The sequence below is a fragment of the Entelurus aequoreus genome, linkage group LG07, assembly GCF_033978785.1.
Source record: "Entelurus aequoreus isolate RoL-2023_Sb linkage group LG07, RoL_Eaeq_v1.1, whole genome shotgun sequence".
Taxonomy (NCBI): domain Eukaryota; kingdom Metazoa; phylum Chordata; class Actinopteri; order Syngnathiformes; family Syngnathidae; genus Entelurus; species Entelurus aequoreus.
Window position 1 is genome coordinate 2,418,112 of NC_084737.1, and position 17,395 is coordinate 2,435,506.

Here is a 17,395-nt window from a genome sequence, read left to right on the forward strand (position 1 = left end):
GATTCCAAAAAACAGCAGAGCACTCCTGCCATTAAGACGACCTCTGACTTGTCTCCTGGCAGTATTGGTCCCTAAAAACATCAGAGTGCCTCTGTCACATACATGATCTTTGACCTGTGTTCCTGCGGTGCTTAAAAACAGCAGAGGGCTCTACTTTTTTTTTACAAAGTCTGCCCGTTGGAGTTCTCATGTCAGATTTAAAAAAAAAAGGGTTTTGACTTTGAGTTTTTTGGAGTGCAACAAAAACAGCAACATTACGTAAACATAGTGACTTTTTAAGGGTTAAAAACAGTTCTACTAGTGAAATGATTGTTTGTCATCAGGATCAAATACGTACTTAGGAAGTCAAACATAAAGGGGAAGGGGGGTGAGAAATACCTAGAAAAGGGGGGTGAGAAAGACCTAGGAAAGGGGGGTGAGAAAGACCTAGGAAAGGGGGGTGAGAAAGACCTAGGAGAGGGGGGTGAGAAAGACCTAGGAAAGGGGGATGAGAAAGACCTAGGAGAGGGGGCTGAGAAAGACCTAGGAAAGGGGGGTGAGAAAGACCTAGGAGAGGGGGGTGAGAAAGACCTAGGAAAGGGGGGTGAGAAAGACCTAGGAGAGGGGGGTGAGAAAGACCTAGGAAAGGGGGGTGAGAAAGACCTAGGAGAGGGGGCTGAGAAAGACCTAGGAAAGGGGGGTGAGAAAGACCCAGGAAAGGGGGGCTTGGGGGGTAAAAATCTGGAAGCAATAAAGTCGGGAATCCTCCGAGGCGACGTCATTGAGGTCTGATTTGGTTTGGCTCCACCAGACACCTTCTCCCTTTGATCACAGAGCTCCGCGGTTCAGGATTCCTGCACCAATCAGTGGATCAGATGGGCGGACCGCCGAGCGCTCCGAGGTCTCCTCCCAGATCCCAGTCCCTGCTGGATCACACGCTAGCTGGAGGAGGACCCATGCGGTGTGACGGCGGGCAGAGACCAGTGGCTGGCTGACCGGGGATGAAGGACAGAGACTCTTTCCACCGGACCAAAGGCAACTTGAGGAGCGGAACAAGACCGTGGAACAACGGGCCAAAGACCGGAGAGAAAGGGTGGAGAGTCAGCCCTGACTTGGCAGAGAACTATGAGAGACCAGCAGCAGACTGGCGCTGATCAGGAGAACCCAGAAAAACCGCCGTCCAATGCCTGCCCGGTTCTGGTGGCGACACCCGGAGTCAGACGGAAACGGAACACGGGCAAACCCCCGGTGGACGACTCCAGCGCCCCGTCCAGCGACCCCGTGGACCAGGTCCACGTCTACGCTCCCAAGAAAATCAAAAGCAGTCCTCAGCATCAGCTTTCCTCCACGGGACCGTCCCTGTCTCCGGGTCCCGGTCCCACCGGGGATCCGTCGTCTCCGGAGGACCCCCACGGCCAGAGGGTGATCGCCAACATCCGCGAGCGCCAGAGGACGCAGTCCCTCAACGAAGCCTTCGCCTCCTTGAGGAAGATCATCCCCACGCTCCCGTCGGACAAGCTGAGCAAGATCCAGACCCTGAAGCTGGCGTCGCGCTACATCGACTTCCTGTACCAGGTTCTGCAGAACGAGGAGGCGGACTCCAAGCCGAGCGGCTGCAACTACCTGGCCCACGACAGGCTGAGCTACGCCTTCTCCGTCTGGAGGATGGAGGGCGCCTGGTCCACCATGTCTGCCGGACACTAGTCTTTGGTCTTGGACTTCAAACGTGGACCACGTTCCAAATGGACTGGCAGGTCTCAGGTTACACAACAAAGACTCCTGAAGAGACTTCATCCCATCTGTTGGTCTTTCTTGGTCACCACCGACTTTGCTCTTGGTTCTGGTTTTCCTTTTTCTTTTTCTTTTTGTCTCTGCAGCAAAGACTGACGTCTCTGTGTTGGATCTTTTTGTCTCGCAATGTTTGACCCTTAGCTCCACCCCCAGCATCACCTCGTCACCATAGCAACCATCATCATCAACAACGTAGGTATGCATCCCAGCGTTGTCTTAACTTGACTTGTAGATCCCTAAAAACAGCAGTATCATTTTGTCATATAAAATTAGATTTAACTTGCATTATGCAGTTGATCCCTAAAAACAGCAGAGTGCTCCTGTCACACAGAGGATCTTTGACAGTGTTTTTGTAGTCGATCATAAAAAACAGCAGCATTCTATTGTCATATAAAATTTGATGTAACTTGCATTTTTGTAGTAGATCCCTAAAAACAGCAGTATTCTTTGGTCATATAACATTACATATACCTTGCATTTTTGTAGTAGATCCCTAAAAACAGCAGTATTCTTTGGTCATATAAAAGTAGATTTAACTTGCATTTTTGCAGTCGATCATTAAAAACAGCAGTATTCTTTTGTCATATAACATTACATATACCTTGCATTTTTGTAGTAGATCCCTAAAAATAGCAGTATTCTTTGGTCATATAAAATTAGATTTAACTCGCATTTTTGTAGTACATCCATAAAAATAGCAGTATTCTTTTGTCATATAAAATTTGATTTAACTTGCATTTTTGTAATGGATCCCTAAAAACAGCAGCATTCTTTGGCCATATAAAAGTAGATTTAACTTGCATTTTTGCAGTCAATCACTAAAAACAGCAGTATTCTTTTGTCATATAAAATTAGATTTAACTTGCATTTTTGTAGTAGATCCATAAAAATAGCAGTATTCTTTTGTCATATAAAATTGTATTTAACTTGCATTTTTGCAGTCGATCCCTAAAAACAGCAGTATTCTTTTGTCATATAACATTAGATGTAACTTGCATTTTTGCAGAAGATCCCTAAAAACAGCAGAGTGCTCCTGTCACACAGAGGATCTTTGACAGTGTTTTTGTAGTAGATCATTAAAAACAGCAGTATTATATTGTCATATACTATTAGATGTAACTTGCACTTTTGCAGTAGATCCCTAAAAAGAGCAGTATTCCTTTGTCATATAAAATTAGAAGTAACTTGCATTATGCAGTAGATCCCTAAAAACAGCAGAGTGGTCCTGTCACACAGAGGATCTTTGACAGTGTTTTTGTAGTAAATCATAAAAAAACAGCAGTATTCTATTGTCATATAAAATTAGATTTAAAATGCATTTTTGTAGTAGATCACTAAAAACAGCAGTATTCTTTGGTTATATAAAAGTACATTTAACTTGCATTTTTGCAGTAGATCACTAAAAACAGCAGTATTCTTTTGTCATATAGAATTAGATGTAACTTGCATTTTTGCATTAGATCCCTAAAAACAGTAGAGTGGTCCTGACACACAGAGGATCTTTGACAGTGTTTTTGTAGTAATTCATAAAAAAAACAGCAGTATTCTATTGTCATATAAAATTAGATTTAACATGCATTTTTGTAGTAGATCCCTAAAAACAGCAGTATTCTTTGGTCATATAAAAGTAGATTTAACTTGCATTTTTGCAGTCGATCATTAAAAACAGCAGTATTCTTTTGTCATATAAAATTAGATTTAACTTGCATTTTTGTAGTAGATCCCTAAAAACAGCAGTATTCTTTGGTCATATAAAATTAGATTTAACTTGCATTTTTGTAGTACATCCATAAAAATAGCAGTATTCTTTTGTCATATAAAATTAGATTTAACTTGCATTTTTGTAATAGATCCCTAAAAACAGCAGCATTCTTTGGTCATATAAAAGTAGATTTAACTTGCATTTTTGCAGTCGATCACTAAAAACAGCAGTATTCTTTTGTCATATAAAAGTAGATTTAACTTGCATTTTTGCAGTCGATCACTAAAAACAGCAGTATTCTTTTGTCATATAAAATTAGATTTAACATGCATTTTTGTAGTAGATCCCTAAAAACAACAGTATTCCTTTGTCATATAAAATTAGATTTAACTTGTATTTTTGTAGTAGATCCCTAAAAACTGCAGCATTAATTGGTCATATAAAAGTAGATTTAACTTGCATTTTTGCAGTCCATCCCTAAAAACAGCAGTATTCTTTTGTCATATAGAATTAGATGTAACTTGCATTTTTGCAGTAGATCCCTAAAAACAGCAGAGTGGTCCTGTCACACAGAAGATCTTTGACAGTGTTTTTGTAGTAAATCATAAAAAAACAGCAGTATTCTATTGTCTTAAAAAATTAGATTTAACATGCATTTTTGTAGTAGATCTCTAAAAACAGCTGTATTCTTTGTTCATATAAAAGTAGATTTAACTTGCATTTTTGCAGTCGATCATTAAAAACAGCAGTATTCTTTTGTCATATAAAATTAGATTTAACCTGCATTTTTGTAGTAGATCCCTAAAAACAGCAGTATTCTTTGGTCATATAAAATTAGATTTAACTTGCATTTTTGTAGTACATCCATAAAAATAGAAGTATTCTTTTGTCATATAAAATTTGATTTAACTTGCATTGTTGTATTAGAACCCTAAAAACAGCAGTATTCCTTTGTCATATAAAACTAGATTTAACTTGCATTTTTGTAATAGATCCCTAAAAACAGCAGCATTCTTTGGTCATATAAAAGTAGATTTAACTTGCATTTTTGCAGTTGATCACTAAAAACAGCAGTATTCTTTTGTCATATAAAATTAGTTTTAACTTGCATTTTTGCAGTAGATCCCTAAAAACAACAGAATGCTCCTGTCACACAGAGGATCTTTGACAGTGTTTTTGTAGTAGATCATAAAAAACAGCAGAATTCTATTTTCATATAAAATCATTTGTCATCGTCATATAAATAAGATTTAACTTATTTTTTTAAGTAGATCCCTAAAAATAGCAGAGTGCTACAGCCACATAAAATATATTTGACAGTGTTTGGTGGTAGATCATTAAAAACAGCAGAGTGCTCCTGTCACATAGAATATTTTTGATAATGTTTGTTTAGTAGATCATTAAAAACAGCAGAATTCCTATTTCATACAACATTAGAGTTACCTTGCATTTTTTTAAAGTATATCCCTAAAAACAGCAGAGTGATCCTGTCACATAGAATATTTTTGATAGTGTTTGGTAGTAGATAATTAAAAACAGCAGTATTCTTTTGTCATGTAAAAATTAAATTTAACTTGTCTTTTTGCAGTAGATAATTAAAAACAGCAGTATTATTTTGTTATATAAAATTAGATTTAACTTGCATTTTTTAAGTAGATCCCTAAAAACAGCAGTATTCTTTTGTCATATAAAATTAGATTTAACTTGCATTTTTTAAGTAGATCCCTAAAAACAGCAGAGTACTCCTGTCACATAGAATACTTTTGATAATGTTTGTTTAGTAGATCATTAAAAACAGCAGAATGCCTATTTCATATAAAATTAGATTTACTTTGCATTTTTTAAGTAGATCCCTAAAAACAGCAGAGTGGTCCTGTCACATAGAGGATCTTTGACAGTGTTTTCGTAGTAGATAATTAAAAATAGCAGTATTCTTTTGTCATATAAAATTAGATTTACCTTGCATATTTGAAGTAGATCCCTAAAAACAGCAGCGTGCTACCGTAACATAAAATATTTTTGATAGTGTTTGGTAGTAGATCATTAAAAGAGGAGTATTGTTTTGTCATATAGAATTAGATTTAACTGGCATTTTTGTAGTAGATCCCTAAAAACAGCAGTATTTTTTGTTATAAAAAAAGATTTAACTTGCATTTTTGCAGTGGATCCCTAAAAACAGCAGTATTCTTTTGTCATATAAAATTAGATTTAACTTGCATTTTTGTAGTAGATCCTTAAAAACAGCAGTATTTTTTGTCATAAAAAAATATTTAACTTGCATTTTTGCAGTAGATCCCTAAAAACAGCAGTATCCTTTTGTCATATAAAATTAGATTGAACTTGCATTTTTGCAGTAGATCCCTAAAAACAGCAGTATCCTTTCGTCATATAAAATTAGATTTAACTTGCATTTTTGCAGTAGATCCCTAAAAACAGCAGTATTTTTTGTTATAAAAAAAGATTGAACTTGCATTTTTTGCAGTGGATCCCTAAAAACAGCAGTATTCTTTTGTCATATAAAATTAGATTTAACTTGCATTTTTGTAGTAGATCCTTAAAAACAGCAGTATTTTTTGTCATAAAAAAAGATTTAACTTGCATTTTTGCAGTGGATCCCTAAAAACAGCAGTATGCTTTTGTCATATAAAATTAGATTGAACTTGCATTTTTGCAGTAGATCCCTAAAAACAGCATTATCCTTTTGTCATATAAAATTAGATTTAACTTGCATTTTTGTAGTAGATCCTTAAAAAAAGCAGTATTTTTTGTCATAAAAAAAGATTTAACTTGCATTTTTGCAGTAGATCCCTAAAAACAGCAGTATCCGTTTGTCATATAAAATTAGATTGAACTTGCATTTTTGCACGAGATCCTAAAAACAGCAGTATCCTTTTGTCATATAAAATTAGATTGAACTTGCATTTTTGCAGTAGATCCCTAAAAACAGCAGTATCCTTTTGTCATATAAAATTAGATTTAACTTGCATTTTTGCAGAAAATACCTAAAAACAGCAGTATCCTTTTGTCATATAAAATTAGATTTAACTTGCATTTTTGCAGTACATCCCTAAAAACAGCAGTATCCTTTTGTCATATAAAATTAGATTTAACTTGCATTTTTGCAGTAGATCCCTAAAAACAGCAGTATTTTTTGTTATAAAAAAAGATTGAACTTGCATTTTTGCAGTGGATCCCTAAAAACAGCAGTATCCTTTTGTCATATAAAATTAGATTTAACTTGCATTTTTGTAGTAGATCCTTAAAAACAGCAGTATTTTTTGTCATAAAAAAAGATTGAACTTGCATTTTTGCAGTAGATCCCTAAAAACAGCAGTATCCTTTTGTCATATAAAATTAGATTGAACTTGCATTTTTGCAGTAGATCCCTAAAAACAGCAGTATCCTTTCGTCATATAAAATTAGATTTAACTTGCATTTTTGCAGTAGATCCCTAAAAACAGCAGTATTTTTTGTTATAAAAAAAAGATTGAACTTGCATTTTTGCAGTGGATCCCTAAAAACAGCAGTATCCTTTTGTCATATAAAATTAGATTTAACTTGCATTTTTGTAGTAGATCCTTATAAACAGCAGTATTTTTTGTCATAAAAAAAGATTTAACTTGCATTTTTGCAGTAGATCCCTAAAAACAGCAGTATCCTTTTGTCATATAAAATTAGATTGAACTTGCATTTTTGCAGTAGATCCCTAAAAACAGCAGTATCCTTTTGTCATATACAATTAGATTTAACTTGCATTTTTGCAGTAGATCCCTAAAAACAGCAGTATTTTTTGTTATAAAAAAAAGATTGAACTTGCATTTTTTCAGTGGATCCTTAAAAACAGCAGTATTATTTTGTCATATAAAATTAGATTTAACTTGCATTTTTGTAGTAGATCCTTAAAAACAGCAGTATTTTTTGTCATACAAAAAGATTTAACTTGCATTTTTGCAGTAGATCCCTAAAAACAGCAGTATCCTTTTGTCATATAAAATTAGATTGAACTTGCATTTTTGCAGTATATTCCTAAAAACAGCAGTATCCTTTTGTCATATAAAATTAGATTTAACTTGCATGTTTGCAGTAGATCCTTAAAAACAGCAGTATTTTTTTTTATAAAAAAAAGATTGAACTTGCATTTTTGCAGTGGATCCCTAAAAACAGCAGTATTCTTTTGTCATATAAAATTAGATTTAACTTGCATTTTTGTAGTAGATCCTTAAAAAACAGCAGTATTTTTTGTCATAAAAAAAGATTTAACTTGCATTTTTGCAGTAGATCCCTAAAAACAGCAGTATCCTTTTGTCATATAAAATTAGATTGAACTTGCATTTTTGCAGTAGATCCCTAAAAACAGCAGTATCCTTTTGTCATATAAACTTAGATTTAACTTGCATTTTTGCAGTAGATCCCTAAAAACAGCAGTATTTTTTGTTATAAAAAAAAGATTGAACTTGCATTTTTGCAGTGGATCCCTAAAAACAGCAGTATCCTTTTGTCATATAAAATTAGATTTAACTTGCATTTTTGTAGTAGATCCTTAAAAACAGCAGTATTTTTTGTCATAAAAAAAGATTTAACTTGCATTTTTGCAGTAGATCCCTAAAAACAGCAGTATCCTTTTGTCATATAAAATTAGATTGAACTTGCATTTTTGCAGTAGATCCCTAAAAACAGCAGTATCCTTTTGTCATATACAATTAGATTTAACTTGCATTTTTGCAGTAGATCCCTAAAAACAGCAGTATTTTTTGTTATAAAAAAAAGATTGAACTTGCATTTTTTCAGTGGATCCCTAAAAACAGCAGTATTATTTTGTCATATAAAATTAGATTTAACTTGCATTTTTGTAGTAGATCCTTAAAAACAGCAGTATTTTTTGTCATACAAAAAGATTTAACTTGCATTTTTGCAGTAGATCCCTAAAAACAGCAGTATCCTTTTGTCATATAAAATTAGATTGAACTTGCATTTTTGCAGTATATTCCTAAAAACAGCAGTATCCTTTTGTCATATAAAATTAGATTTAACTTGCATTTTTGCAGTAGATCCTTAAAAACAGCAGTATTTTTTTTAATAAAAAAAAGATTGAACTTGCATTTTTGCAGTGGATCCCTAAAACAGCAGTATTCTTTTGTCATATAAAATTAGATTTAACTTGCATTTTTGTAGTAGATCCTTAAAAAACAGCAGTATTTTTTGTCATAAAAAAAGATTGAACTTGCATTTTTGCAGTAGATCCCTAAAAACAGCAGTATCCTTTCGTCATATAAAATTAGATTTAACTTGCATTTTTGCAGTAGATCCCTAAAAACAGCAGTAATTTTTGTTATAAAAAAAAGATTGAACTTGCATTTTTGCAGTGGATCCCTAAAAACAGCAGTATCCTTTTGTCATATAAAATTAGATTTAACTTGCATTTTTGTAGTAGATCCTTATAAACAGCAGTATTTTTTGTCATAAAAAAAGATTTAACTTGCATTTTTGCAGTAGATCCCTAAAAACAGCAGTATCCTTTTGTCATATAAAATTAGATTGAACTTGCATTTTTGCAGTAGATCCCTAAAAACAGCAGTATCCTTTTGTCATATAAACTTAGATTTAACTTGCATTTTTGCAGTAGATCCCTAAAAACAACAGTATTTTTTGTTATAAAAAAAAGATTGAACTTGCATTTTTGCAGTGGATCCCTAAAAACAGCAGTATCCTTTTGTCATATAAAATTAGATTTAACTTGCATTTTTGTAGTAGATCCTTAAAAACAGCAGTATTTTTTGTCATAAAAAAAAGATTTAACTTGCATTTTTGCAGTAGATCCCTAAAAACAGCAGTATCATTTTGTCATATAAAATTAGATTGAACTTGCATTTTTGCAGTAGATCCCTAAAAACAGCAGTATCCTTTTGTCATATACAATTAGATTTAACTTGCATTTTTGCAGTAGATCCCTAAAAACAGCAGTATTTTTTGTTATAAAAAAAAGATTGAACTTGCATTTTTGCAGTGGATCCCTAAAAACAGCAGTATCCTTTTGTCATATAAAATTAGATTTAACTTGCATTTTTGTAGTAGATCCTTAAAAACAGCAGTATTTTTTGTCATAAAAAAAAGATTTAACTTGCATTTTTGCAGTAGATCCCTAAAAACAGCAGTATCCTTTTGTCATATAAAATTAGATTGAACTTGCATTTTTGCAGTAGATCCCTAAAAACAGCAGTATCCTTTTGTCATATACAATTAGATTTAACTTGCATTTTTGCAGTAGATCCCTAAAAACAGCAGTATTTTTTGTTATAAAAAAAAGATTGAACTTGCATTTTTTCAGTGGATCCCTAAAAACAGCAGTATTATTTTGTCATATAAAATTAGATTTAACTTGCATTTTTGTAGTAGATCCTTAAAAACAGCAGTATTTTTTGTCATACAAAAAGATTTAACTTGCATTTTTGCAGTAGATCCCTAAAAACAGCAGTATCCTTTTGTCATATAAAATTAGATTGAACTTGCATTTTTGCAGTATATTCCTAAAAACAGCAGTATCCTTTTGTCATATAAAATTAGATTTAACTTGCATTTTTGCAGTAGATCCTTAAAAACAGCAGTATTTTTTTTTATAAAAAAAAGATTGAACTTGCATTTTTGCAGTGGATCCCTAAAAACAGCAGTATTCTTTTGTCATATAAAATTAGATTTAACTTGCATTTTTGTAGTAGATCCTTAAAAAACAGCAGTATTTTTTGTCATAAAAAAAGATTTAACTTGCATTTTTGCAGTAGATCCCTAAAAACAGCAGTATCCTTTTGTCATATAAAATTAGATTGAACTTGCATTTTTGCAGTAGATCCCTAAAAACAGCAGTATCCTTTCGTCATATAAAATTAGATTTAACTTGCATTTTTGCAGTAGATCCCTAAAAACAGCAGTATTTTTTGTCATAAAAAAAAGATTTAACTTGCATTTTTGCAGTGGATCCCTAAAAACAGCAGTATCCTTTTGTCATATAAAATTAGATTTAACTTGCATTTTTGCAGTAGATCCTTAAAAACAGCAGTATTTTTTGTCATAAAAAAAAGATTGAACTTGCATTTTTGCAGTAGATCCCTAAAAACAGCAGTATCCTTTTGTCATATAAAATTAGATTGAACTTGCATTTTTGCAGTAGATCCCTAAAAACAGCAGTATTCTTTGGTCATATAAAAGTATGGCAATATTCCACCTATAAAAGGAGTCGGAGCCGTGACACGGGTGGGACATTACCTGTGTGAAAGGGGACAGAATCCAGCTATCGTCCACCATCAGGATGTAGCATCAGAGCAGACATTGTTTCACCTCTGCCTTTCATGCAGAACTTCCTGCTCTTCCCTTGACACTTCACACCCCTAACACAGAATTGCGGAATACCCTTTTCACACACACAATAATCATTCCTGTTCTGTGTGAAAGGCACTGATACGGACTGTTGTGACAAAAATACGGTAAAAATGTGCTACAGACACAACTTCATGACACTGTTCCTTTTCCCTGTCACACAAGATGCCGTCCCGCCTCTGTTTCTAAGCCCAAAGCCCAGAAATTGTCATGCCGACTTTGTCTCTCCAGTCCTTGTTGGTGCTTTTCACACTGAACAACCACAAGTAAAAATGGTGCAACATACTGCAGGTTATTAAATGGATCTTTTAAAGAGGGACGGTGGTAAATAGGGATAAATTAGGGGAAAACTCTTAAAAATGGGAAAATGGGGGAAAGAGAGGTATAGAAATTGTGTGAAAGGGGCTTTTGTTTATGTCAAAGTGAGTATTAAGTATATTATCAACTCAGACTACACTTTATAAATACATACTTTTTATCTTCAAAAAATTAAACATGAGTCTCAAAAAGAGGGAAAAAAGAGGAATTGTGTGAAAGGGGCTTTTGTTTATGGTCAATCGAACATTTTCAGCATGAAAACTCATCCTACACTTTGTGAATACCTACTTTTTATCTTGGAAAAATGGCTTGAGTCTAAAAAAAGCAGCAAAAAGCTGGATTGCGTGAAAGGGGCTTTAGTTTATGTCCGAGTGAACATTTTCAGCATGAAATCTATTCCTACACTTTACAAATACGTACTTTTTAGCTGTAAAAAATGCAACTTGAGTCTAAAAAAAGCAGGAAAAAGAGAGATTGTGTGAAAGGGGCTTTAGTTTATGTCCAAGTAAACATTTTCAGCATGAAAACTCATCCTACACTTTATAAATGCGTACTTTTTATCTGTAAAAATGTAATTTGAGTCTAAAAAAAAGCGGATGGAAGGGGTTGTGTGAAAGGGGCTTTAGTTTATGTCCAAGTGAACATTTTCAAAATGAAATCCATTCCTACGCTTTATAAATACTTACTTTTTATCTGTAAAAAATGTCACTTGAGTCTAAAAAAAGACGGGAAAAAAAGGGATTGTGTGAAAGGGGCTTTAGTTTATGTCCAATTAAATATTTTCAGCATGAAAACACATCCTACACTTTATAAATACACATTTTTTATCTGTGAAACATGTAACTCGAGACTAAAAAAAAAAGCGGTAAAAAAAAAGGGATTGTGTGAAAGGAGCTTTAGTTTAGTTTTCAGCATGAAAACTCATCCTACACTTTATAAATACGTACTTTTTATCTGTAAAACATGTAACTTGAGTCTGAAAAAAAAGGGATTGTGTGAAAGGGGTTTTAGTTTATTTTCAACTGAACATTTTCAGCTTAAAAACTCATCCTACACTTTATAAATACGTACTTTTTATCTGTGAAACATGTAACTTGAGTCTGAAAAAAAAGGGATTGTGTGAAAGGGGCTTTAGTTTATGTCCAAGTGAACATTTTCCACATAAAAACTCATCCTACACTTTATAAATACATACTTTTTATCTGTAAAATATGTAACTTGAGTCTAGTTTAGTTTTCAGAATGAAAACTCATCCTACACTTTATAAATACATACTTTTTATCTGTGAAACATGTAACTTGAGTCTAAAAAAAAAGGGATTGTGTGAAAGGGGCTTTAGTTTATGTCCAATTAAACATTTTCAGCATGAAAACTCATCCTACACTTTATAAATACGTACTTTTTATCTGTAAAAAAAAATGAAACTTGAGTCTAAAAAAAGCGAGAAAAAATGGGTTGTGTGAAAGGAGCTTTAGTTTATGTTCAACTGAACATTTTCAGCATAAAATATTTTCCTACACTTTTAAATACGTACTTTTTATCTGTGAAACATGTAACTTGAGTCTAAAAAGAAAGAGATTGTGTGAAAGGGGCTTTAGTTTATGTCCAAGTGAACATTTTCCGCATAAAAACTCATCCGACACTTTATAAATATGTACTTTTTATCGTTGAAACATGTAACTTGAGTCTAAAAAAAAAAGGGATTGTGTGAAAGGGGCTTTAGTTTATGTCCAAGTGAACATTTTCAGCTTAAAAACTCATCCTACACTTTATAAATATGTACTTTTTATCTGTAAAACATGTACCGGTAACTGGAGTCTAAAAAAAAAGCGGTTAAAAAAAAAGGGATTGTGTGAAAGGGGTTTTAGTTTAGTTTTCAGCATGAAAACTCATTCTACACTTTATAAATACGTACTTTTTATCTGTGAAACATGTAACTTGAGTCTGAAAAAAAAGGGATTGTGTGAAAGGGGCTTTAGTTTATGTCCAATTAAACATTTTCAGCATGAAAACTCATCCTACACTTTATAAATACGTATTTTTTATCTGTGAAAAATGTAACTTGAGTCTAAAAAAAAAGCGGTTAAAAAAAAAGGGATTGTGTGAAAGGGGTTTTAGTTTAGTTTTCAGCATGAAAACTCATCCTACACTTTATAAATACGTACTTTTTATCTGTAAAAAATGTAACTTGAGTCTAAAAAAAAAAGAGATTGTGTGAAAGGGGCTTTAGTTTATCTCCAAGTGAACATTTTCCATATAAAAACTCATCCTACACTTTATAAATACTTACTTTTTATCTGTGAAACATGTAACTTGAGTCTGGAAAAAAAAAAGGTATTGTGTGAAAGGGGTTTTAGTTTATTTTCAACTGAATATTTTCAGCATAAAAACTCATCCTACACTTTATAAATGCGTACTTTTTATCTGTGAAATATGTAACTTGAGTCTGAAAAAAAAGGGATTGTGTGAAAGGGGCTTTAGTTTATGTCCAAGTGAACATTTTCTGCATAAAAACTCATCCTACACTTTATAAATACGTACTTTTTATCTGTAAATTGTAAAATATGTAACTTGAGTCTAAAAAAAGCAAGAAAAAGAGGGATTGTGTGAAAGGGGTTTTAGTTTATTTTCAACTGAACATTTTCAGCATGAAAACTCATCCTACACTTTATAAATACATACTTTTTATCTGTAAAAAATGTAACTTGAGTCTAAAAAAAAAGCGATTAAAAAAAAGGGACTGTGTGAAAGGGGCTATAGTTCAGTTTTCAGAATGAAAACTCATCCTACACTTTATAAATATGTACTTTTTATCCGTGAAACATGTAACTTGAGTCGAAAAAAAAAGGGATTGTGTGAAAGGGGCTTTAGTTTATGTCCAATTAAACATTTTCTGCATAAAAACTCATCCTACACTTTATAAATATGTACTTTTTATCCGTAAAAAATTTAACTTGAGTCTAAAAAAAGAGGGATTGTGTGAAAGGGGCTTTAGTTTATGTCAAAGTGAACATTTTCCACATAAAAACTCATCCTACACTTTATAAATACGTACTTTTTATCTGTGAAACATGTAACTTGAGTCTAAAAAAAAGCAAGAAAAAAAGAGATTGTGTGAAAGGGGTTTTAGTTTATTTTCAACGGAACATTTTCAGCTTAAAAACTCATCCTACACTTTATAAATACATACTTTTTATCCGTGAAACATGTAACTTGAGTCTAAAAAAAAGCAATTAAAAAAAAGGGACTGTGTGAAAGGGGCTTTAGTTTAGTTTTCAGAATGAAAACTCACCCTACACTTTATAAATATCTTCTTTTTATCCGTGAAACATGTAACTTGAGTCTAAAAAAAAAGGGATTGTGTGAAAGGGGCTTTAGTTTATCTCAATGTGAACATTTTCCACATAAAAACTCATCCTACACTTTATAAATACGTAATTTTTATCTGTAAAAAATTTAACTTGAGTCTAAAGAAAAAACGGTTAAAAAAAAAATGGATTGTGTGAAAGGAGCTTTAGTTTAGTTTTCAGCATGAAAACTCATTCTACACTTTATAAATACGTACTTTTTATCTGTGAAACATGTAACTTGAGTCTGAAAAAAAAAGGGATTGTGTGAAAGGGGCTTTAGTTTATGTCCAATTAAACATTTTCAGCATGAAAACTCATCCTACACTTTATAAATACGTATTTTTTATCTGTGAAAAATGTAACTTGAGTCTAAAAAAAAAGCGGTTAAAAAAAAAGGTATTGTGTGAAAGGGGTTTTAGTTTATTTTCAACTGAATATTTTCAGCATGAAAACTCATCCTACACTTTATAAATATGTACTTTTTATCTGTAAAAAAAATGTAACTTGAGTCTAAAAAAAAAGGGATTGTGTGAAAGGGGCTTTAGTTTATGTCCAAGTGAACATTTTCCGCATAAAAACTCATCCTACACTTTATAAATACGTACTTTTTATCTGTGAAACATGTAAATTGAGTCTAAAAAAAAAAGCAAAAAAAGAGGGATTGTGTGAAAGGGGTTTTAGTTTATTTTCAACTGAACATTTTCAGCTTAAAAACTCATCCTACACTTTATAAATATGTACTTTTTATCTGTAAAACATGTAACTTGAGTCTAAAAAAAGGGACTGTGTGAAAGGGGCTTTAGTTTAGTTTTCAGAATGAAAACTCATCCTACACTTTATAAATACGTACTTTTTATCTGTAAAATATGTAACTTGAGTCTAAAAAAAAAAAGGGATTGTGTGAAAGGGGCTTTAGTTTAGTTTTCTGCATAAAAACTCATCCTACACTTTATAAATACGTACTTTTTATCCGTGAAACATGTAACTTGAGTCTGAAAAAAAAAGGGATTGTGTGAAAGGGGCTTTAGTTTATTTTCAACTGAACATTTTCAGCATGAAAACTCATCCTACACTTTATAAATATGTACTTTTTATCTGTAAAACATGTAACTTGAATCTAAAAAAAAAGGGATTGTGTGAAAGGGGCTTTAATTCACGTCCAAGTGAACATTTTCCACATAAAAACTCATCCTACACTTTATAAATATGTACTTTTTATCTGTGAAACATGTAACTTGAGTCTGAAAAAAAAAGGGATTGTGTGAAAGGGGCTTTAGTTTATGTCCAAGTGAACATTTTCAGCATGAAAACTCATCCTACACTTTATAAATACGTACTTTTTATCTGTAAAATATGTAACTTGAGTCTAAAAAAAAAAAGGGATTGTGTGAAAGGGGCTTTAGTTTATGTCCAATTAAACATTTTCTGCATAAAAACTCATCCTACACTTTATAAATATGTACTTTTTATCTGTACATTTTTTTTAACTTGAGTCTAAAAAAAGAGGGATTGTGTGAAAGGGGCTTTAGTTTATGTCCAAGTGAACATTTTCCGCATAAAAACTCATCCTACACTTTATAAATACGTACTTTTTATCTGTGAAAAATGTCACCAGGCTCCGAGATTTGTACTAAAAAATAAATTTCTCTCCCTTTCCAGCTGCTGACAAAAAAAAAAGGACCGGCGTGTTGTCCGGGCCGCGCCGCCATTTTGAGCCTCGGAGTCCTGCGGACTTTGGCCTGGAGGACGACAATATTCCCGCTGCAAGGAGCATGAATGCGTGTTTGAAAAGGATCAAGCCCCAAAGTGTCTTCATGAATAAAGTTGAGTTGAAAGTCTGTGACGTCCTGTTAAAAAGGCTCCTTTTCTTTAACGAGGTCTGCACGCCTTCCCACTCAGTCAGGAACTCTTCGCCTCCACAAAGAACATTCTAGAATGTGCAATTAAAAAGCCCTGTGAGGTTTTTTTTTTAATAGCCTGTTTGGAGCTTTTTACACGTGATTTTCATTGTTTTTGGCTTTGAAAACAGTCGTTAAAAAGAGGGAAAATGGAGGGAAAATTCAGCGACAAATAAATATCACGCCAATACCTTCATTTTGTGTGACAAGCAAGTGAAACATTTTAAAATAAAAACTATTTTGATAAAAAAAGATGAAAAGCAGAAAGAGAGTTGTGTAACGTTATTAATGTGAGGAAACTTACTTTACGTAACTTTTCTTCTTTCCTCGGGTGTTGTTCCGGGGAAAAGTGCTGCAAAAAGTGTCAACTTCAATCCTTCAAATTTCACTTTTCATGCAAATTCTTAGTTTGCTGGATTTCAGGCACAGAATGTTCCCCCCACTTTGAGCGTCCAAATGGAGTTGCTCCATTATTTGGTACTCACGGGCATTTGATGTATTACTGTAATACTCAGAGCATTCTTCCAACTCAATATTGTCCACAATTATATTTAAGTGACATTTATGTTGCTACTTGTGTAATCATTTTATTATTTTTATTGACAGTATCTTTAGACTTTTGATAATTATGTTACAATTTTTAATTTTCTGCAATTACGTTAGAAATAATCTTATTACATAACATATTTTATATTATTTTTGTTTATTTATTACAGTACGACTGTCAATCTAATAAAAATATATTTTGTATTAATAGTTTTACAACCGTTAATGTATTTTATGTTTAACTAAGTATTCTTAGGTCATAATAATTATATTAATATTACTATATTTAATATTAAAATTCCATAGGCATTCTTTCCCTAATATTTGTTCTGCACTTTCATTTTTTTCCATTAATATTGAAAAAAAAAAAAAAAGTTTAGCCCAAAAATGAATGATTTTGTGTGAGGTCCACATTTATGTTGCTACTTGTGTAATTATTGTAT

At 32.7% G+C, this 17,395-nt stretch overlaps 1 protein-coding gene across 1 annotated transcript; it reads left to right on the forward strand.

Moving 5' to 3' along the window:
* Window positions 1-758: 758 nt before the first annotated feature.
* Window positions 759-16,489, forward strand: LOC133652906 (twist-related protein 2-like). Its single transcript, XM_062051849.1, has 2 exons — window positions 759-1,966; window positions 16,168-16,489. The coding sequence occupies exon 1, from the start codon at window positions 1,105-1,107 to the stop codon at window positions 1,681-1,683; it is 579 nt and encodes a 192-aa protein (XP_061907833.1). The 5' UTR covers window positions 759-1,104; the 3' UTR covers window positions 1,684-1,966; window positions 16,168-16,489.
* The last annotated feature ends 906 nt before the right edge of the window (window positions 16,490-17,395 follow it).

Coding starts and splice junctions, on each gene's coding strand:
- LOC133652906 (XM_062051849.1), top strand. CDS start 1,105: ATGAGAGACCAGCAGCAGACTGGCGCTGATCAGGAGAACCCAGAAAAA.